The sequence below is a fragment of the Cystoisospora suis genome (genome assembly GCF_002600585.1).
Source record: "Cystoisospora suis strain Wien I chromosome Unknown contig_4917, whole genome shotgun sequence".
Taxonomy (NCBI): domain Eukaryota; phylum Apicomplexa; class Conoidasida; order Eucoccidiorida; family Sarcocystidae; genus Cystoisospora; species Cystoisospora suis.
Genome location: NW_027157709.1, coordinates 1 through 21,810, shown reverse-complemented (window position 1 = coordinate 21,810; position 21,810 = coordinate 1). Strand labels below are relative to the sequence as shown.

Sequence of the window (21,810 nt, the reverse complement as noted above, 5' to 3'; positions counted from 1 at the left end):
GCCGACTGGTAGCGTCCACGATACGACACAAACGTCATCCCTTGTGTCGTCAGTCTGATAACACTAACCAGAGCCGCTCTGCCGGGTTTTTGAGTAGATGCAGCTGTAAAGGCGTACCAGCGTGGCGAAGCTTTCCTCTGGGCCGCCCACTCCAATGAGCAGACTGTTAGTGGGCGGTGCCAAGCAACACCCGGACGAGATCGGCCGAGGGAATACCTGCCGGGAAGAACCGTTCTAGAGAGCTACACCATCGGCAATCACACGTGGCACGTATCCGTTACCGTCCAAGGACCATGACGGGCGGAGGAATTCATGAGTAGTGAGGTACAGCACACTTCAGTTTGCGTAAGTGAACGGAAACTGAAGTGTGCTGCACATACCGTGTCAAAGACGCTTCAGTCTTCTGCCGCGCAATGCCTCTTCATGTGAATGAACGGGAACGCGAGGTTAGTTTCAGATAGTAAAACAGTAGCTCAAGCTCAACAATGTGAGCCGAAGACACTTCTTGATCACCAGAGTATTAGATTCCAGCGCTTCTGTATACCTCTTCACTGACAAACTCCTGAGAAGAGTTGTTAAAGTTTGCTGCAACTGCGTGCGCTGGCAGCTAGGCAGGCCCCGATGCGAGAAGGGAAGCCATCGCACAACAACAGCCACCCCCTTTGTGGATGCAAGCCCTCCGAAATCAATCAAACGCTCGTGTAACCCTTTCCCCTCCCGTGCTTGCAAAACACGTGACTCGCACCACCTCGATCTGCCACACCTGGGCTCGTATCCTAGATTGCAGCTTTGTCTGCTGCTGTGGTCCGGAGAACATTCCAGGGAGCGGATCTCCGCCCCCGGTTGTTGCAGTCTTCCTGTGCTACCGCTTCTCTATCCCCGGTGCTAACACGGCACATCCAGGAAAGGCGTGCGTAAGGTGGTTCTCTCTCAACACCCCTATCGACTTGCAAGGGACGCCCTCCATCCGTCCCTTCGCGCTTCCTAGTCAGACAGCTTACCACACACCCGAGTTTTCGAAACAATGCCTGATTCCCCACTTTGCACGCTCTGACGGAGCCTCCGCCAACGTTTCCCAGTCTGTGATGCACAAACTCAGTACCGCGGCAGACTGCCTGCCACAACACCGATGCCGCGTCACAATATTGCGTGCGGAAATAGACTGTCTGCATCTGTATCCCGAACGCCGAAAAAACATCGACCGGAAAGAGATCCAGTGCGTCCATCTCAGCGCGTGATGAAAAGCTTGGTTCTCTCCTTGACAACGAAACCAGCTAATTCCGCAGCTGTATGATCTGTCTCTACACACCGTTTATGTCAAGACATTCAGGGAGGTACACATCGGCCAGGAGCATCGGACTGCACTTCGTACACCCCTGCAACACTCGGTCTGTCTCACAAAAATTCACTGGAACAGAAGATGGAAGGAAGCAACAGACTTGGCACCTGTCCTTCCCCAGTCATCAGGCGTCCCGAAAGACTTCATTACCCGCTCACTCTGTGTACTTGCCAGCTAATCAAACACCACCGGGTAGATCCTCGCTACCTGAAGTCTTCACTCGTGGCACTGATAACTGCAGAACACCCCGCCGCGCCGGCAGGTTCGCGTCCAGAGCGCTCCGTCTGAGACCGCCAAGGTTTCCCGTTGACATAGCATGGCTCTCGCAGACACACCGACACTAGACAGAGAAGAGGCCAGTTTCTCTACATTAGGAACGCAACGGCCTCTGCTGAAAAAGCCACAAGCAACCCGCGCTGAACGACGTAGACGGGGAACGCCTCCTACAAGGCGCCTCTACGCTATTTTCTCCCTTCCTTCCTCTTCTGCCATAGAAGAGGAAGCACCCGCAGCCGTTCGAAGAGCACCGAGAGAATCCTGTTTATACAAAACAAACATACAAGAAAGACCAACATGTGACTAACGACCGAACACACTCCCCCTGTTCAGCAACAAGTCATATAGCCACAGCGAGCGACTACTACACACTCACTCTACTTTCCGACTAGCCTTCTACTAGATATATCGGCCCGAACCCGCGAGACGTGTTCCCCAGCTAACAGTCTTCTGTCTTCTCACCACTTACCAACACACCGAACATATCTGCTCCTTCGGCGAAGCCTGTCAGTTCCTCGTCGTTCAAACACACGATATAAAACTCGCGGTTTCCTCAGGACAGTTACTTTCTCAACACAAGAAAATCACTTGCACAAGCCTGCCTCACCACAACGTGCTAGACATCTCGTGACGCCAACACATCACGTCTTGAAAAAAAAATAAACAAAAAACACCCTGGACGGAAGACTCCGTCGACAGGGGATCATTTGTGACGGAAGACAACAAAAATCAGTTTTTGTTTCGTCCCGATCAAGCTTCTCCCGTACGTGCTGTTCCATGTCCACATGGTAGTCAGTAGGGACAACAGAGACGGCTTGCCGAGGCGACGGAAAATCCGCGGACGGCTCTGTCCCGAAGGTATGTCTAGCCTACCAAATTCCTGTATATGGACAACAACCCGCGAGTACCCTAGCCCACGCACGAGAGAGATTAGCGTGTTGATGCAAGCCAATGGTCCACCATGACCTCTCGTCAGTGGAATACTCACCTGGAGAATGGCCGCCTGCAGTAGGTCGCTGTTCCCGCCAAAAGCTACGTCTAGGTCAAGCTTCGCCTGGCAGCACTGTGTTGCGGTGTCGGACACAAGCACACAAGATCCGTGCCGTGAACAAGGAAACCACGATCAACCACGAGTACGTGCATACACCTTGAATTGCATTGAAAGGACGCAGTCAAGCGTGAGGACGCGGCTAAGCGGTACGAAAACGAAGGATCCATGGCAGTACAAGCGGTAATCCAGCATGGAGCAAGATCAACGCCACACTCGAAAGGACAGACCGCCGTCGATGCATAAACAAACTTATGTATATTGTGAGGGTGCCAACCACTGCGGTGCTTTAATTGAAGCACAATTGTTCAGCGACGGAAGACACCGGTCTCACGAAGGACTGCCATCCAGAAAGTCATGAATTCTGAGAACACATCGCTAACGAGGAACAACAGTAGCCACTCATACAATCACGAAAAAGTGAGTGCGCCCCCCTTGGCGACCGGGGGCTCAGGTAGACGACCTGAAGAGCCTGTGACGCTAGACGTGAATCTAAAGAAGCTCCTACTACTCCTGTAAAATTAATCTAACGACTGAAGTCCCGAAGAGTACGACAACCGGATAGACTCCGTAGCACACGAACCTTCAGAATAGACTCTTCCACCGTCCCTCGACAGCACAGACGGTAGACTGTCACATCCCTCGTTTGCCCTAGCCGATGCACACGATCTTCTGCCTGTCTATCGTTCTGAGGATTATAATCCTGAAGGGAAAATAGTGAACACAGAGTGACAGGCAAAGACGCGGAACGATATCAGTGGAAATGGGGGGAAGGGGGGTTACCGGCGTCCTAGCCACACCAGTGCCACCCGTGCTCTTAATAAACATCGGCTGTCCCCAAGAGATGGGTAACCGGAATAAACAAACGTACGTCGGACTACTTATGCGAGGACGCCGTTCACGCTTTCTAGCTGGTTCACATTTCCTCTGTGTTCATGTCTGCGAAGTGTCCGAGTCATCTTTTTCCTGCGTAGAACTACGCCTAACTGATAGAAGGCACTTCACCGATGATAAAAAAGACGATCTGCACTGGCACGAGAATCGATATGTCCGAACACTTGAAGCTACGGACATCCCCACCTCAGCCCTCCTGGGCTTTCGTCCACGCGCAGAGACCTCTCCCCCTAAGGCCGTTGGAGTGTTAGGAGACGAATGACCCACTTGAGAAACAAAGTTGCTGTTTGTCCACATTCTATGAACTGAACCCCCCGACCATCCGATCTTCCGCAGCCAGCAGCCGTTCAGAACGCCTACTGTAGCGGTGGCTCAAATATATGGTGTCAGTAAGTAGAAGCAAGTCACACATGCGTTCTGCATGGTAACGCTCCCCCGCATATCGCCGTTAACTCAAGAATCCAGATAGATATACGGATAGATAGACAGATGTAGCGAAAACTCGAACCTGATCCATGAGAATGACAGTGCGCGCCGCTGTCAGGTTGAGGCCTTGTCCCCCGGCTTTCGTGGACAGAAGAAAAAGCGTGAAGTCCGGATCCGAGTTGAACTGATCGACAAGGTTCTGGCGCTCCTCTACAGCAGTTGAGCCATCCAGACGGCATTTGCGTATGTGACCACAGAATTCTGTCAGGCACTCCTCGATGACGTCTAGAAACGTCGTGTACTGGCTAAAGATGAGCGCCTTCTCCTCTTTCCTCTTGATTTCCTTTACAATCTCAATCAGTTTCCTAAAATACGCAGCAGTACCACAAAGGACAAGAGAAGACTTTGCCCTTGTCTCCCTCCTTACTGATGAAACGAGCTCCAGGCCCCCCCCCGCACCCAATCTCCGCAATGCCTTGTGCCTGTGATGAATACTGGTGTTTAACTATTCACATGCCCGCAGAGAACAGAGCTACTCCACAGACTGAAATGAACCGAAATGACCGCATGCAGTAGTATGCCCTCCCCCCGTCGCACAGTGTGAATCGCCACTTCTTATACACTCCTGCAGGACAGCGCAGCTGACGAAAACGTCTCAAGGCAACAACCCGCATTAAGCAGAGATGTCCTTGCGGAAATAACCTACTGTCGGTAAGACACGATGGTCATTGGGAGAAAAGAAACAACAGAAAATATACGAAGAACAACCGCGACTCCCCCCTACGCCCAACAATGTCCCCTCTTCCGTACCTGATCTTCGCACTGTCAATCAGGAGCTCCTTCGGAAGTAAGAGATGCCGAAGGCGAGTATCGCCTTGAGAAATTTGTTGTTGTATGGCCTAACAAAACAATGAAAACCCCACGGTGACGATCAGCCTTTGAAAGTCCGACACTTCCATGAGTCTAGCCTGCGTCCACCACCATTTCTTCCCGGGTTAGTACGGTGCAAGCCCTCACTTTCTCGGCAGCACACCATATCATGCAAACGAGAGGTAGCTGACTGCACCCGTACAACTCAGGGGAGCCGGAAGCAGCGCGCAGGCGGGTCGGTGTGAATAGACAGAAAGAGCAGTACCTGGTGAATCTCGTAGTCACTCCACTTGCGAAGCTCGGCCTCGACTTTGTCACGCGGATTTCCTTTGAATCCGTCTACGCGCAAATAAAAGTGATGAACGAGCTCCTACAGAAAGACAACACAAAAAAACGAAGGCATTCTAGGAAATCAAAAAAACGACACTTTTCAACGGCCGCACTCCCCTGAATGCGGGATCCTGTCACAAAAACGGAAAACCGCCGGTTCCTTCCACTGCGGTACTACAGTTGATATGCTGCCAACAGAGACACGCGTCGCCTACCGTTACCCGAGCAAGTCTTACGTCTGGACCTGTGTGACGCCGAGAGCACGCGACTGCGTCTGCTGGGCAAGAGGTGCAGAACTGCTCGCCCACTTATTTGTCCAATGAGCTGTCTAGCAAAGCAGAACACAGGAACACTGACCGCCCTGCACTACAGAGCGGTGCGGTAGTGCGGTGTTACAGACAGCCGGTAGAGAATACGTTCGCGCGTACTTCAAGCTGTTCGTTCGTGTAGGCGCCTTGCATAAGCAGAGGATGATTGCAGATCCGTCGAAGCCGAAAGAGAAGAGAGTTCACGAACTTCTTTCGCGAAGCCAGAGTGGCTCCAGATGCGGTAGGTTGGACAAGAGTGGTTCCGGAACCTCCACCATCTCCCTCCATGCAGACATCATCTGTTGTCCGTTCTCCGTCCGTTGACGGATCCGGCAAAGATGCATTATGCTCTGAGCCTGAGCTGACACTCTTGGAAGAAGGCCTCCCCTCTCCAGAGGCTTTTGAAGAATCGAGTAAAGCCGATGGAGAAGCCATCTCAATGTCATCGTCTTTCTTGTTCTCCTTTGCCTCTCCACTGTGCTCTTTGTCCGTATCTCCTTTCTTGGTACCCGATTCAGCAGAGGTACTGCTATCCAGCCTCTCTTTCTCCGTACCTTTCACGTCATCCACCTGAGAAGCCTCCTTCTCTCCTGCCGTGGGTCCACCGTGGGACATCTGACCATCGGGACAGCCTTCTGCACTGGCACCGGTGCTCGGACCATCTGACTCATTTGCTTGGCCCACGCTTGAAGACTCCTCCGACACATTCGAGGTGCTCTTCTCCGGACTATCACCCGCCAACATACTTGGCTGTGCCGCCTTTCTGCCTTCTTCCTCGCCGCTACCCGTGTGAGCAGTGCCAGCAGTGCTGTCAGGCCCCTGCGCTGAACCACCACTACTGGGCTCAGAAGACAAAGCTGTCGTTGAAGAACTACGCCTGTCGGTAGCGGAGGAGGCCGCAGGAGGGCTGCCCGTGAGCTCAGAAGTGAGTTTTTCGAGAGATCGAGTCAACTCAGACTGCCATGTGCGAACCTCGTTGACGTACATCTCCTTTTGTCGCTCGGGCATTTCGCACCTCAGCACTATATTTATTTTCTTTGGGAGATCACCCAGAACCTCGTTTTTCAACCGGCGGAGAATGAAGGGTGATAGAATCTTTTGAAGACATTCCACCTCTGCGGACTGACACGCCGCTGCCTCGTCCTCTTCCTTCGCCCCGGCTTTACCGCTGATATGTAGCTTGACAATGCCATTATTATCTCCCTGTACTATGGCATCAAGGAGACTCGACTTATTCGCCTCCTCGTGCTCACCACTTTTATCAACGTACTCTCCTTCTCCCTTCGAGGTACCACTACGCGGATGCTCGCTGTTGCAGTCTTCTTGAACGGACGTCCCTGCTTCAGCATCTTTCCTTTCTGCTTCTCCGAGGGTGGCGGTGGGCGCCGATGGTTGGCATTTCGCCTCTTCACTTGAACTGTCACTCCCAGTTGCGTCACAAGTGATTGACGGTGTCGGCCCTGTAGACACTGCAGCTACCCCCTCGGCTCCGGAAGCTGCAGCGGCCGCAAGCCGGCGCTGGTGTCTGTGCTCAGCGGCGCGTTGCCGGCGGGTTTGACGATAGAACGCTTGTAAGGCGAGATCAAGGGAGTCTCCCTCAAATACCGAGGGCATTAGAAAGAGAAGAAGATTCCGCAGCTCGGCTGTCCGATTCTGAATAGGCGAGCTGAAACCCCACAAATGCATTAACGACAAGCGCTGTGTGAGCCATTCATATACCGCCGATGCAAGCTTCTTCTAGCCAAGCACGAGAAACAACGGAGCGAAAAATAGCCCCCCGCCTTTCTACACAGGCACAGCACTCCGGGCCCAGTACGGGTGCCACACATGCACGATGGGGGTTCTCCTGTTTTATCTATGGCTCCCTACTCGCGCGGACGGGAACGGGTACGCACGGTCAAGCACAGGAAGTCGCTGCTCACTCACGACAACAGAACTCCAGGCCCGAAAGCGACAACGATATGACTGACTGCGCGATGTAGCCTTTTTCCCAAGCACCGCATTCCTATCTACACGCGACCCCACGTCCGTGCAAAACGAGTTGACACACGCGTATAAGCACACACAGTTGACAAAGCGGATACAGATACCTACTCTAGGCGGGTACATGTAATTGTATGTCAATGTTCTCACCGACACGTGCTTGGCAGCCATGCGTGCCTGCCAAGCACGTGTTCCACAAAAATGTCAGGTGTCTATGTAAACGTAGTACAGCGATACGCGCAACCTCAAATGCTGTTACGAGAACACGAGAACAAGTGTACACACCGACTGTAACAACTTTTCTTGAGCGATATGCAGCCTAAGTAAGGACACTCCTAAGTCACGCACTTTCTCAGCACACAACGTGCTGATCTCCATCTTCTCACTTTCAGCTGTATGAGAACCGCTTACCCAGTAAGAAGAAGCCGTCGATCGCACTTGAGCGTTTTATTCAGTTTCTTATAGACAAGGCTGTCCCGGTTTTTTAGAGAGTGAGCTTCATCAACGACGAGATAAGCAACAGGACGAATCTGCCGTAAATACTGCATGTCCCACTTCGAGGTGAGAGTGTTGAGTGAAGTAACCATCACCAGATATCGGTCATCCGTCTCAAGTGAGTTAAGGAACTGGAAGGCCATTTCACGCCTCTCAGCTTGTTTTCCATGATATTTCATAACACGGTCAGGCGCGAGGAAAGGCGCCCAATCCTCGAGCTCCTTTACCCAGTTATCTAGTAACGAAGCAGGGGCAACAACGATAGTGGGGGCGGTGACTCTCCCGCTTTGGTAAAGGTAGTTCAAGAAGACACATGTTTGAGCAGTCTTCCCAAGTCCCATTTCATCAGCTAAAATGCCATTCCTGTTTGCTTTATGCAATGTGATCAGCCAGTGCACTCCGCATCGCTGATATTCCTTGAGTCGAGCAACCCCTGTTTGTCCATTTTGAAGATCATGAGGAAGCGCGTACGATTTGTCAGGGTGGCAACGCCCTCCCCCTATCTTCTTCGCAACGTCTGCTCGAGAACTGGGATCCTTACCCCCGAGAGCGTGCACCAACCGCGAAGTCATTTCTTCGCTTTCTTTGAAGCATTCCTGTAACGCATCAAGCGCGTCCTCCTCATCACTGTCCTCTTCGGACAATGACGATGCTTCTTCTGAAGATCGCGCCGAGGATGACATGGAGCATGACGAGGGAGGAGCTGAAGAGCCAGCTCCCCCGACCGCAACGTGAACGCCTCCGTTGACAGGCTTGAATCCTTCCCCTGATTTTGACGAATCTTCTGTCGTGGCTTCCCCACTCCGTGCATCACGAGATTGGTGCGGACGCTCGCCTACACGAAGATTCTTCGCCTTCTTCTCTGGATGTGAGGCATTCTTCGACTTCCGGCTTGGAGCTTCATCTTCAGTCGACGACGCCGGTGAGCGCGCACGCACTAACCGTCGGCGCTTACCCCGTGTTTTCTTTGAGCTGGAGGAAGGGGTTTTCTTACCATCCTTCCTGCTTGTCCGTCGTGGTGATTCTGTGCGACGTGAAGGACTGGAAGAAGGATGAACTCCCCGGTCCACCTCAGTTTCCCTGAGAACTCCCTTGGTCTTGTATTCAGACTCCGCCTCTACTTTCACCTCTTTGGTCGCTCGAGCAACCCTGTGCACGTCCACAACTTCTCCGCGTGTATCCCGGACTTCCTGTAGTTCGTGGACGTCCGCCTGCTGTCTCCGCTTATCGGAGGATATTGGCGAAAGACTAGAAAATCTCTGCTTCGACAGCCAACCACCAGGCTTCGAGTCCCATGCACCGGCGGAAGAAGTAAAGGAGAGACAGTGGAGAGAGGCGAGCCGACCGCTAGTCGGTAATCCGGATGAGACAAGGGAAGCCCCTTCATCAGTAGGATGCGAAGACGAGCCGCGGTGAGACTTCTCTCTGTTGCTGTCTTTCGCCGACTCATTCTTTTGCTGGCCATTCCCACCGCGAGACAGCGACACATCGGCCGCGTCACCCGTGGACACACCGCCACTCTTTTTTACATGCGAAGAAGACAGCGGCGCTACCGTCGCTGTGTTTGTCTCGTCTCCCACATTCGTAGAGTCTTTCTCTCGTCGCTCCCGAGTACTCAGCCATCCATCACCCCTCAATGGGCGTCGATCCTGCAACGACGACGACGTACCTGCCTTGTCCGCGTCGGTCCGCACGCAGTTCAATGACACTGCGTCACCACATGCATCTGAATTCTTCCGACTTCTGTCTTCCTCCCTCTCTTCACCTCCACCTGGCTTCCGCCCTCCCTCAGAGAACGAATGCCCTGTAGCGCCATTACGACAAGGGGACACTCCGGAAGACGCCGTGGTAGAGTCTTTTGGACCTGGATCACCGCGGCAGGGTGACGTGGCACGACGGACAGTCGAAGAGGTGTTCGAGGGTGAATGCGGCTTTGTGTCGCCTGCTCCAACACCCTTCTCTCTCTCTGAATTCTTCGCATGTCTCCCTTCGTCCCTGCCTTCTGACACCAAATCGAGGAGCTCGTCGGCTAGTTTTCTTGCCCGAGGAATACGAGGAAGGCTGTTTACTTGCTGCAGCGGAGAGTCGTTCTTCCCACCGTTGTACATATACCTCTTCCAATCCACGCACCGCGCCGACATTTTGGCGATGGACAGACAATAATACACTCAAACCTACGGGAAATACACGCGTGAACCTTGACGGAGACGGGCAAATGGGAAGACAGAAAGGAGCAAAGAAGAAAGCGAGGATTCAGTCCGGCTCGGGTATGGAAAACCTGCCAAGCGACGAACCGCGGCGAGCCTACAACTGAAACCTACACACAGGTACGAGCCAACATCCAGTGGGATGCACGTGTCCTGTTCCTGACTACGACACGTTACCACAGCGATGCGCCGCCGCCTAAAGAAGGCAACGGAGTTATACAAGAGGATGCCAGCACAATCATGAAGCAAATCAGGCGACCTACGCTGCCCGCGCAACGTAGTTGGTTGATACACCAGAAGTCCAGGTGGTGAGTTCAAGCACTTCCGTGCCCGGACGCACGCAGTCGACTACCCGAACGGATTGAAGTAGTCGACAGCGTGAAGAGCTGAGAGCGCGTTGCTGTCCCCCCGGGCCCAAACAGCCAGTCGGCGCGTCCAACCCGTCCACTCTCTTCTCTTACATGATAATCCTTATCAGCGAGTGTGATCGGGTGCAACTTATACCGGGCCAACATAGAGCCGGCTGCCACGCACTGCACCGGACGACGACCTAGGCGCCGCTCAGATGCGCGGTTCTTGCCCTGCAGCGCTCAAACGATTCGGAGAGCCGAGAAGCGATGCCCACACATACTTGGCGCTCATCCGGACCGGCAAAAAGAGACGCCGCTAAACTGCGTGGGAAAACATCAGAAAAAGAAGTGTCTGAGAATGCCAGTGGCCGCCCGGCATGCTGAGCGGTTTTCGACTCCCGAGCGGGAATCCCCCCCCGTCAGAGGATATGAAGATTGAGCGCCAGTTAGAGCGAATGAGGAAAATGTCCCGGAGGAATCTTAGTACAAAATCGTGGACACACCACAAGAGATATAACTACGCACGGTCCGCGGTCTTTAGGATTGCACCCAAAATTCGGCGGGAAGCACTTGCGTATCTCGGCGTGGAAACAGCAGAAAACAAGGAAAAAGCTCCGAGCTGTGACACTGAACTGATCCAACAAAAGGTGCCCACTAAGTAAAATAGCGCGGCGGCCCGGCGAACAGCATGTGGCCGGAACTTCGGGCTGGCATGCCGAGCAGGAAGAGCGTACGGACATCACAGATGGGACGACATTAGTAAGATACCAGTAGAGTGGACACAACTACCCTACAAAAGAACCTGTGTCAGAGAAAAGAAAAACAGGAGAATTGCACTCATTCTCATGCTTCCGGGACCATCAGCTCCCGTCCTCCGAGTGGAGGGCCGAGGCGCACAGATCTGATGTCTGTCCGCTGAACCGCACGCTATTCTAAGTTCAAATTTGAACAACTTATTCTTTCAGCAGCCTCCCTACTGATAACGCGCCCGGGGAACGGAGAATTGTTTGTCTCTTGCCCGCTGTTTCCACACTAGGCACCCCCCAGGGCCACAAGGGAGAGGAGGAGGAAGGCCTTTTCAGCCGTTCAAACATCGCTGTCATGATGATGCGCATGCTACTACCGCGACCCGCGCTTTCACAACCCACAGATGATGGCGGGTGTTTACAATCAGGGAATGCCAATTTTCTTTCTTTTTTGTTGCTGTTAAAGCAGCCACCGACGGACTGCATTCGTCAGTCTTGCTGGCAGGCTGCTTGCTGGAACAGACGGCGCCACCGGCATGACAACGGAAGCTAGGCACCCCGGCCTGCTTCACTGCCCGGCCAACAGGAACAGTGCAGTTCCCTCCGGTTAAGTCAACCCCGTGCTTTCTCGCCTAGCCCCCAGCTAAGTTTCCAGCGTTCGGAGCTTCAGAGGCGATTAACTTGCTGTAATGTTACACTGCTCGTGCTGTCGATGTGACTGATGGCAGGAGGCGCATTGACAGGCGATACTATTTACTGATGTTTTGCGGCCACGGGAACTCATGGACTGAAGCCGAAGGTGATTGGTGGGATCGATATTTCTGACGCTGATTCAGGCAATAGCCTACTGTGTAGTTGAGAGTGGCTATACTTCAAAATGCCGTGGTGGCCGCGCCGAACGCCCCCACGTGCCCTCTCTTAGATTCAGCGAGCGTCTGTTCTTCGAACAGGACGTTTTTGACTTCGTGATCGGAGAACATACGCTATTACACTCTTGAAGACCTAGACATCTCTATTGAAGACACCGGCCGTGTCGGGCTTGCCACCCGCTCATTTCCTTGCCGGCGGAATTCCCCAGAGGTCGGCGTGCTTGCCCGCCCGTCTGGGAGGACACGGACACAATCCAGCCGTCTCCGATCGCGGAACTAAAAGGGAAGCTAGTTCTGCATTTTTTTTTCACCCTAGAGGATGGACATACTCAGCGCCTCTGGTGTTCCTGAGTTTCCTCGCGGAACATGTAACTACCTTCGCCGCAGTATAGTCTGGGTAGAAACCCCGTTTCAATTGTAAGGGAGTGACTGGGTTGTGTCCGGCACAGTGGTGCTTCATCTACTTTTCGGATAGAGGCGGAGCTCCGACTCTGTCCGAATCACTTTTAAACAGGAGATTTCGGTGCGCCTGAAACGCCAGACCGTTCGGAGGTCTTCCATGGTCGTGTGACTGGCTCGCGCTCGGGAGAGGCTTTCTTTGCATGTGCGGGTTGCAAGTTTAAAATCGCACTCCTAGAGCGCAGACAGGTTGGTGGTCGACGTGTGAGTACATTCTTCGTGAGGGCCCACGAGAAAAGGTAGTCAGGCTCCACGTGTAGAGACCGTCAGCGAAGGCATCAGCTGTCTGGAGAGCGCTGCGGCGGGTTCAGCGTGGCCGCACGGCACCTGGGTTGGGCTGAGTATTAGCAGCCCTCACAGTGGGCCCCCAAACCTTTTCGTGCGAAAGCTGACTAGGTCCCTTGATGGCCGCACTCGTGCAGCTTCTAGTCCCGTGGAAAGGTGCCCCCTGAGCAGCATCTGTCCTTCATTGACGGCTACACTACACACGAGCACCTGTCCCATTTGTTCTTTCCAGGACCCACCCGGTCCCAGAGTTTCCGGATGACACACTGAAATCAGTGCCGACTGTACGCTCGTCGTGGGCAGTCCGACAGCTACTGCTTTCTTCTACGGGCCGTGCTGGGAACGGGCACCGGACCCGTGGCGCACTCATGCAAGTCGAGCTGGTCAATACCGAGGAGCGGCGCTTCTCCGTGTTGCGGCGCCCAGAGGCTATTGCGCACCCTCATGCCACGTGGCTGCCTCTTCTCTTCGATGTGTCCTTGCGAGAGACTTCATGGATCTGTTCGCCGGCATCCGCTCTCGACTCCTCGGTCCGCCGTGTAGTCGGCGATGTACAGGGCCGAAATTGGGCGAAAGCCTGGCCGTTGCGTTGTCTAGTAGCGGGAATTATCGGGACCTCTGCTGGGCCCCGCACTCGTGGGGCTGTCCGGTGCCGAGGCGGACACGGCTCTGCCAGCTACCAGGCTGAGAATGGAAAGTGAACTTCGCTTTATGAAGGTCCCGCTCCCTGTCATCGCATTTACACGTTGTCTACTAGGCTGCCAAAGGGCAGACAAAAATTGCAGGCAGGTTTCATCGCGCATGGCTCTTTCTGTATTCGCGTGTGCACACGGAAGAGAGTCTACTTTTATGAGATTGTCCCAACGCCTGAAAAGCCCACTGGCGTGGGTGTTCACTAGTCCTCCTAACACCAAGCTGGCGGATTCAGTGGTGTCTACAATCCGGGTTCAGACATCTGGCAGCACGTAAAAGCTGTGTTCCCTCGAGTGTTCTGGAAACGCCGCAAGTGTGTACTTCGGCGCGGAGAGCCTGGGCAGAACTCCTCACGCTCCAGCCACAAGGCCTTTTCAGTAGTAGCACTTTGTTTTCGGCCCGGACGTCTTTTGCCTACATCGTGAAATGCCTCGGGAAAGAAATGTGCAGCGCAGCTTTCCGTCCAGGAAAGAGAATGCCCGCGGTGGGGAAGCAAACGAACTTCAATGATTGCCGCCGGCCGGCAGTCATTTCACTCATTGTAAAGAACTAGCACACCAGGGCCTTAGTTTTGCATATTTTGTGGGCGAAAAAGCTGCCCGGACTGAACAGGCCTCCTCGGCAGGGACAAGACTGTGCACTGTTGGCTGGCCGCGAGCTGTCCCCCGGTAACACCTGGCTGCGTATTGTCGGTCTGCTCGACTGGGTGACCGAGGACGGCTCTTACTCCCTCCCCGTAATCTCGATTTGTCTAGCACTGCAACAGGCGGACCCAGCGTCGTGGAGCATGGCGCTTCATGAAAACAGGGGCGCTGACCAACAGGAGGGTGCTACGCACTCGGTGGAACAGGTTCCTGTGGATGAAGAAACATTGTCTTGGGCTCTGTTGCAGCTGAAACGTCGCTGTGAGGAACTGGAGTTTGCCGGCAATTACGAGGAAGCAGAGAGAGTATCAGCGTACATCAACAAGCTGGAGTCGTACGACGAACTGAGTAAAAGAGAGCAGCTGAGGAGTTTACATCTTTTACAGAGGGTCTGCGTTGATGACTCTCACAAAGAAGAGTGTGAGAAGTTCCAACAAACATGGGTGAGAAAGACGGGGATAGGGTTAGTTTCAGAGTAGTCTTGTCAAACCTTTTCGCAGCCATTGACGGCGGCTAAGAGCCTAAGGTTGATCTGTGTAGCCCCTGCATTTGCGATTCTTCGTCCTGCCGGCGGTTCACGGGCGCAAGCTGGCCTGGAAGAAGCTTGCACTTCTCTTGAAGCTCAGAGCTGCTCTCGCTTCTCTGCAACAAAGCAAGCTATCTGAAAGTTAAAACTGCGCTCAGGAGAGGAACATCTGCACCTTCGAAGAAAATGCCGGTGAGCGCGGCGTGGTGGGCTCTGCGAAAAAAGGAGGCACGTTTGGCACTAACAGTTAGGTTCCACATAGTGTAGGTAGAACTCAGGGCTGCACCTCTGGCTTTAGGCGGTCCCGAAACCCGAACACCTACACCTGCTGGGAAGGAGCCGACACACAACAGTGAGGTCTTCCGTTCCGTGAGGATAGCCGGACAGGAGAACGAATAACAGTTCAGATAGTCAGCACAGATAACTGATTTCGTCCTAATCTTGTTCAGAGCCCCGAGAGGGGCCGCTTTGGCTTGGAGGCTCGTTCCTGGGTGACAAACCTGGCTCTTACGGCTCCTCCGAGCATATGCAGCGGCAATGGAGCGCGAACTAGAAGAAAGGCATCATCGAGAACTCGTGCTGTATCTGGAGAGAATCACCTGTGACGTACATCCTAGGGCGCCACGATGGAGTAAGCAATTGCTTTCACTCCGCAAGCAGGAGTGGACGCAGGCCAAGGCGAAGAACTATAAACAGGCCAAGAAACTAAAAGACTTGGCGGACGACTTAGAAACACGAGAGATATGTCAATGGAGGGAGCTTCGAGATCGGCAAATCAGAAAGAAAGAAGAGGCAATGAGGGGCAAACAAAGGATTGAGATGCAAGGGCTTCTCGCTCGAATCGAGAGTGGCAGGCAGGAGTTATACCGAACCCGGGATGCAGCAAAAGACGTCTTGCTACGCAGATACGCGAATGTCAAGCACCAGCTTGAAACAGAAGTAAGCCGCAGTCAGTCCGGTGACTGTTGGATCGGCAGGTGTTGCCAACGAATCCTAGCGTCCAAGAAGCGCCCACCTTTCCTGGTGTCAAGGGCTGTCGCAGCTTGATAGGGGAAGCCAGAGGTCGGGGCCAAGCAGCTGTTACGTAACTGCATGTTGATAAAACAAAAAACCGTGGTACGCACCAAGGAAACGCGGAGTGGAGCTCCCGAACTCCCTTAGACATGCGAGGCAGACTGGGGAGTCAGGTGACTGCTTTCTGCCTGTCGTCCTCAGCAAAAGATTGCGAAACTGAAGACGTCTCGCCAAACGAAAAGTAGGCTCAGGTGACTGTCGTAGTTTTGATTGGCAAAGCATTGCCCTAGTAGCCAACAGCGCTTCCACGAGTTCCCGCAGGCCGGTCACGATGGTGTGGCCGGACGCCTCTGTCACAGCGTCCGCTTCTTATACAACGGGTCCATCGGATATGCTGCCTCTGGGTTGTCTAGCCTGGGCATACTCTGCTGCGCTTTCGGTCCTGGGGAGTCGACGAAGAATGCTGCGCTCTCCGCCCTCAGAAGGCACCTCCCCGCTCAGCCGTATGGAGCCCTAGAGTGCTTCCACTATGTGATGTCCATTGCTTAAGCTCAAGACACTGGTGGGTGAACGGACCCCTCTATCCGAAGCTTGAATAGCAACTCTCGTGCTGTATGTAAGAACGCACGCACTCCCTGAAACTCTTGGAAGCATTTCGTCGAAACTGCCTGCGCGCGACTCTAGGAGCGAGGTCTGTATGCCCCACGAGTGGGCAGAGCCCTCTCTCAATGGGACTTCCTGGCTGTGTTCAACCGCGGCATTCCAGGCAACCATTCCGTCAAGTCCACATTTTGCGGGACGATCAGATGGAACCCAATGAGATTGTCAAGTGTCGGTGACGAGAGACCGTTTCGGGGACCAGAAAGTTTCATCTTGGTTACGCAGAACTGTACTCATAATGGGCGCTTCGTCTAAGGAACAGTTGCTGCCAGGAGCCATGAGTGGGTGTGTACGGGGGCGACTCCCCAGAACGGAGACAGACCTCGGTCTCGGCTGTGCCAGGCGCATCCTGTTCGGTGCCCGGTTTGCTTGGTCACTCCGCCGTTGCCCAGGCACTGTAGTTCCTCCAAAGGACGAGGTTACGGCTGAAGGAAATCTCACAAGACGCTTCCGAAAACGTCGTCACTCGCCAGTAACATCTTTTATCTCATCTCGTCTCCCTCTGTTCGCCTGCAAAGCCTTAGCCACGCAGAAACGATGTGCTCTGAGTCATCCGTCTTAGCACGGAGGGGAGCTAAGACTCCTCATGCACCAGCCAGGCACGTCAGGTGGTGCAGCACAGACTAATGACTTCGTCTCCTCAGTCCACGGCCAGAAATGCGTTCACCGCAGTTCGGGGCACGCTGGGCTTCCGAACAAGAGTGGAAGACGGCACGAGAGCTGTTGTGAAGCCACACTAGGCAATGGACACATCCCCCTAACAGACTTTATGGTGATAAGCGTCTTTGGGTCGGGCGGATGTTTCAACGCTCGTAGCCCGAGAAGTTTTCTCGAAGCGCCGAAGCAACTGGTCGCGGGCCGTGGCATGCACGGACTCCCTCTTGCATGCCCACGCTTCGAGATGAGGCAGAAGGAAGAGCCAGTCAGGCGATCCTTGATTCTCTCCTAGCCGGCGCAGAGGAGGAGTGGTTCAGTTTTCCGGTTCTAATGTTAGAGCAGGACGTAGGCGGTCTTCTTGGATGTTTCGGCGGCAACCTCCTCCCATGCCCACGCATGCAGTTCTTCACCTCTGTCCCGAGGGCGAAGCAGCCTCCTGGCTTCAGCAGACGGCGAGTCATTTTGCGTTTTCAGGCCTCCTTCCCAACCTGGCTAACGGAGCTAGGAGACCTGGGCGGGTATGATTTTGGGCAGCTCGCGGTTCAGTTCAGTGGGTCAAACCTCAGGGCCCCAGGTTTGTGACATTGCCGGTACACGGCTTATTGGACGCGAGATCTAGTTTTGACTGTGACCCAGTGCAGTGCTGCTGGCTCGTTTGGTCCCTATTTTCTCGTGGAGAGCGGTTTTATTTCTTTAGAACTGTTTGCATTGTGCGTCTGACTGTCTGAGAGGGCAAGGGAGACGTCATGCTGGGTGTGTCAGGTTTCTGGGGCCGTGTGCAGTAGAAAAGCTCCGACCTTTTCCTCCCCGTTCGTTTTACCAGCCTTGAATAACCTCCGTCACTGTGGAGTTTACTTGTTATTTTCTCCTACTCTTTGGATATTGACTCCGTCCGGGGTACGGCTGTGCCACAACAGGAGCTTCTGATCGGGGCTCTGTTGGCGTTTGTGTTTTTAGGGGGGCGACTGATTACAGTGGCAGCATCTTTCGTCCCTCCTGGTGTCTTTTACAAGTTTTTTTACACCAGGCCGTTCGCCTCCCCAGTGGACACAGCCACCGGCGTGTAAGTTTCACGCGTTAGTGCTTCCTTTTGTCGCATATCTCGTCTTTCTTCGGCTTCGGCGAGAAACTGTGGGGCTGAAGGGTTTCAGTGGGGGCATCTGGCACGAGTGTCGCTTGCACTAGGACACGCAGCAATGGCGCCTCCTCAGCAGAGTCCGGCCGGACAGGTTGGCGCAGATAGCGACGATGACACTCCAGGCGGCCCTGACGAGGTGGCGTCTGGAGCGGATGTGAAGGGTCAGCGTGAGTGGAAGGAAGAAAAGAAACAACTCGCAGCCTTAGCGGAAAGGGACGGAGACGACGGGGGGAAAGGCGACATGAAAATGAATGAGCAGGTTAGTTCTCAGCTCCTAAGCGCGTTCAAGCGTGCAGTCAACTGTGAGCTCTCAGCCTCGGATCCGAGGAGGGAGACTTTTGTCCTTTCGCGTAGCAAGACGGCCACACGTAGTGAAAACCCGGTATCAGTATCTAATGGTTTCCACGTCCGCTCTGCTCGGGACGCCGATTTCGGTGGGCCCAGTCAACACGTGAGCCAAACCGGTGCCGACATGGGGGTCGTCGTGCACCGCAACTCCAGTGTAGCACACTGTTCGGACAGTTCGGTCAGCGGCTGGTCTCTTCGGCAACTTTCTTTGCATACGACATGCACAGGCTTCGACTGCTATGTGTGAAGGTGCGGGATGGGCTCAGAAACAGGACACCTGACGGCACCAGTCCTGGGGTTCGTCGTGTGCCCCGGACAGCGATTTGTCACTTTCGATGACTGCGAATGCATTCGCTTATCGGCTTTCAGCAGTCTGTTTGTGGTCATGCAGCAACGAGAAGCCCTGATGAGCTCCCTAGCACAAAAGGACGGGAAAGAGCGTCCGGTGCATGTTGACCCGGCCGCGGTGAAGAAAATACAGGAGCTCTTCCTTATTCCGGCTTCAGCGGCGGAGCAAGTTCTCCGAAAGGAAGGCGGCGACGTTGACAAAGCTGCAAAGCGACTTTTGCTATGTGAAGATGAAGCGACACACTGAATTTCTTTACATTTCAGTACTCTCCCATGGGCTTGCAGCTGAGGCTGGCCATGGCGGCAACGAGCGTGCGTCCGTACAAAGCGCATAGTATGTGCCGTGTTGATATCCGGTTGCGACCTCGATCACGCAGAACTACTCTCTACTTGGTCTTCTCGGTGACGTTTGAAACTGGATACCGTGGTCCTGTGGTTCGTTAGATTTGCTATCCAGAAAAAAGAGCTGCATCGAAGCCAGGGGTGTGCTGACATGAAGTGACTAGCATAGAACCAGCCTCGGGCATCGGGGTTCCAAGACATCCCGGTGCTTGTCGGGAACTCCTCTGATTGACCACCGGCACAGTCGCACTAGAGAAGCACCGCGTTGTTCGCTTTCGGAGGCAGAGGCGTTTGGGGTGGCGCAGACCCAAGTGCACCACCGCCGGCGGGCTAGTGGGCTGCAGGTAGTTGACTGCCCAGCTGCCAGCCGCCTCTCTGTTGTCTCCGGTATCATATGACCAGCCGCCATGTCCGGGACCTGGTGGGGTAGCTTGTTCTGAGAGCGTTTAGTTCCAGCGGGATTGGTGAGGCGATATATGCTTGACGAAGGCAGCGAGCAACAGGCAAGCCTAAACACGTGGATTTAGGACCAGGAGCATTGACGGCTTCTAAGGTCAAAGTTGGGGCTGCAAGACAGCGTGACACAACACAGTCCATCGTATCACTTCGCAGGGGCCGCTACGGAGACACTTTCTTCTGCGGTCAGCAACCACACACTGGCAAGAAGCCCGGAATCGGTGTTTCCTCCGCTTGTCCCTGTGGGCAGCATGATTGGAAGACCACCTGCCTGATTGTTGCTCAACTCAGGCGGCCTCGCAATTTTGTTTTCGCCAGGTTACTTCGCGCGATCCGCGCTATTGTAACTTAAGGCAGAGCTTTGTGGCGCAGGCAAACTTCTCAAGCCACCCGCGAAAAACGACTTTCTGAGTGAGCGAACGGAAACCGTGACGTCCGCTTCGGGAACCGATTCCCGGCGCGGACGTCGTGGTGATTCAGTCGTTCTGTCGAAGCTTCTCATCCCCCGTTCGGTCGGCCGCCACTGCCAGTCTTAATGCAGGGCGAGGCGACTTTAGTGCCCGCGCACGCATTTCGTTGCCGGCACGTGGGAGCCCCCTGTCGGCCATTTGGCAACCTGTAGTCGGCGGACACTGGTCTGCGTCTAGAAAGCGACCAGATATTTCGGAGTCCGCCCGACACGCGTACGTCGAGCCAGTTATAAACAACCTCTTCGGCCCAATCGCATTGCGTACCACGCATCTTCCATGATATGACTCAACACTGCTGGAGGGACCCACCGGCTAACACGGGTATGACGAAAGGAAGAGCCGTGACGGCGTTCTGCGCTGTCCGAAGCAGCTTAGCTCTTCACTCTCCGTCTCTGGCCTTCCCCCCTCGTCTTTAGCATGTCTGTCCGGAGCTCGGACGGTTTTTGACGGCCACTTCTTTCAAACGAATGCTACGTTCTCTCAGCAGACTGATGTGCGACGGCGGCTCCCCTGACGGCCTGGCAGCCGGTCTGGCCAAGGAAGGCCAGTGGTCAGTTCTCTCTTCGCGGACTGCGACTGGTCGATGTTATGCCGGTGCCAGGCACAAGTAACGAGGTAGCCCGGCGGTGTGCGAGGCGCTCCGCGGCAGCGGAGCAACTGCCGTAGGGTTGAGCGGCCACACCGCTGGGGAGGCGGCAAAGGGAACGCATCTCGTTCAGGGCGGACGGCTGGTTTGCAGCGTTTCAGAGGGAAGGACAAGAGAGGAACACAGATTATTCTCTTCTGTAAAGAAGGAATGAGTCAGCTCGCTTGCGTGTTGCCTATCTGCTCTGCGGGTGTGACTGGAAGTCGTTACGACGAACGCCAAGTGTTCCGTCCGCAGCAATCCGGAAAGACGGGCGAACCGCGGCTGTTGGTGATCGTGGTGGGCGTGGAGGCGTCCACGCCTACCTCGGTTACTCCGTGAACTGGAGTTTCACGGAGATACTGTGAAGGACGGGAGAACCTGCTCTTTGTTGCTGCCCTCCTGTGATGAGACTCGGTGTTCTGTAGACGAAAATGGATTCCTAACGATCACGTGTGGTGACCTGATCTATCTAGGCACTACAAAAGTGGTGCCGTGACCCGGGACCTCTTTTTGGCTTCAAAAGGGAATCCGATTGCCTTGCGTTCCGTAAGATTCTTTCTTCTTTTTTTTCCTTTTCTTTTCTAACTGCAACTTACGCTTCTGGCCGACTAAATCACCTGTTTAAACGGCTCTTTCGCTGTTGTTCTCACTCGGTTTCAGCCAGTAGCAGCTCCGTGGCCGGTTGGATCGCGACGCGCCGCCGTTTTTCCGTTTTTCTTCTCTTTTCTAAATCATGGCCCCGACTGAAGAAGGATCTTTTGCGAAGCAGAGGAAAGATACGAGCGTCTCTACTGCTGCCGCAGTCGTTCCAGATCGCGCTGGGCGGTCGCCCCTTTCACCGCCGAAATCTGTTTTAGAAGACACTGTCGAGGAAGCCAGAGAGCTTGAGCGGCTTTCTCGAGAGATGAAGCAAGCAAAGGGTATTTCTGTTTGCAAGGAGAGGAGACGACACGATCTTGGCTGGCTAGGTGGAATCAAGGGACTGCGGGAGATTTTGCAGC

The 21,810-nt window shown here is 54.2% G+C and overlaps 4 protein-coding genes across 4 annotated transcripts; 2 read left to right on the top strand and 2 right to left on the bottom strand.

Annotated features, from left to right (window-relative positions):
- Positions 1–1,638: 1,638 nt before the first annotated feature.
- On the bottom strand, positions 1,639–11,665 carry CSUI_008663 (snf2 family). The gene is made up of 8 exons (XM_068068790.1): positions 7,886–11,665; positions 5,612–7,157; positions 5,119–5,223; positions 4,794–4,882; positions 4,066–4,348; positions 3,247–3,366; positions 2,604–2,678; positions 1,639–1,876 (listed from the first exon to the last, which is right to left on the bottom strand). The coding sequence occupies exons 1-8, from the start codon at positions 10,108–10,110 to the stop codon at positions 1,796–1,798; spliced, it is 4,524 nt and encodes a 1,507-aa protein (XP_067919234.1). The 5' UTR covers positions 10,111–11,665; the 3' UTR covers positions 1,639–1,795.
- Positions 11,666–11,750: 85 nt separating this feature from the next.
- CSUI_008662 (uncharacterized protein) lies at positions 11,751–12,388 on the top strand (the record flags this gene model as incomplete). Its single annotated transcript, XM_068068789.1, has 1 exon — positions 11,751–12,388. A coding segment is annotated over one exon (132 nt), but the record flags the coding sequence as incomplete, so codon positions are not given.
- A 2,350-nt stretch (positions 12,389–14,738) lies between these two features.
- On the bottom strand, positions 14,739–17,394 carry CSUI_008661 (uncharacterized protein). The gene has a single exon (XM_068068788.1). It carries the CDS (start codon positions 16,534–16,536, stop codon positions 16,276–16,278), a length of 261 nt encoding a protein of 86 aa, XP_067919232.1. The 5' UTR covers positions 16,537–17,394; the 3' UTR covers positions 14,739–16,275.
- On the top strand, positions 17,132–19,188 carry CSUI_008660 (uncharacterized protein). Its single transcript, XM_068068787.1, has 2 exons — positions 17,132–18,476; positions 18,957–19,188. Exons 1-2 carry the CDS (start codon positions 18,276–18,278, stop codon positions 19,158–19,160), a joined length of 405 nt encoding a protein of 134 aa, XP_067919231.1. The 5' UTR covers positions 17,132–18,275; the 3' UTR covers positions 19,161–19,188.
- The last annotated feature ends 2,622 nt before the right edge of the window (positions 19,189–21,810 follow it).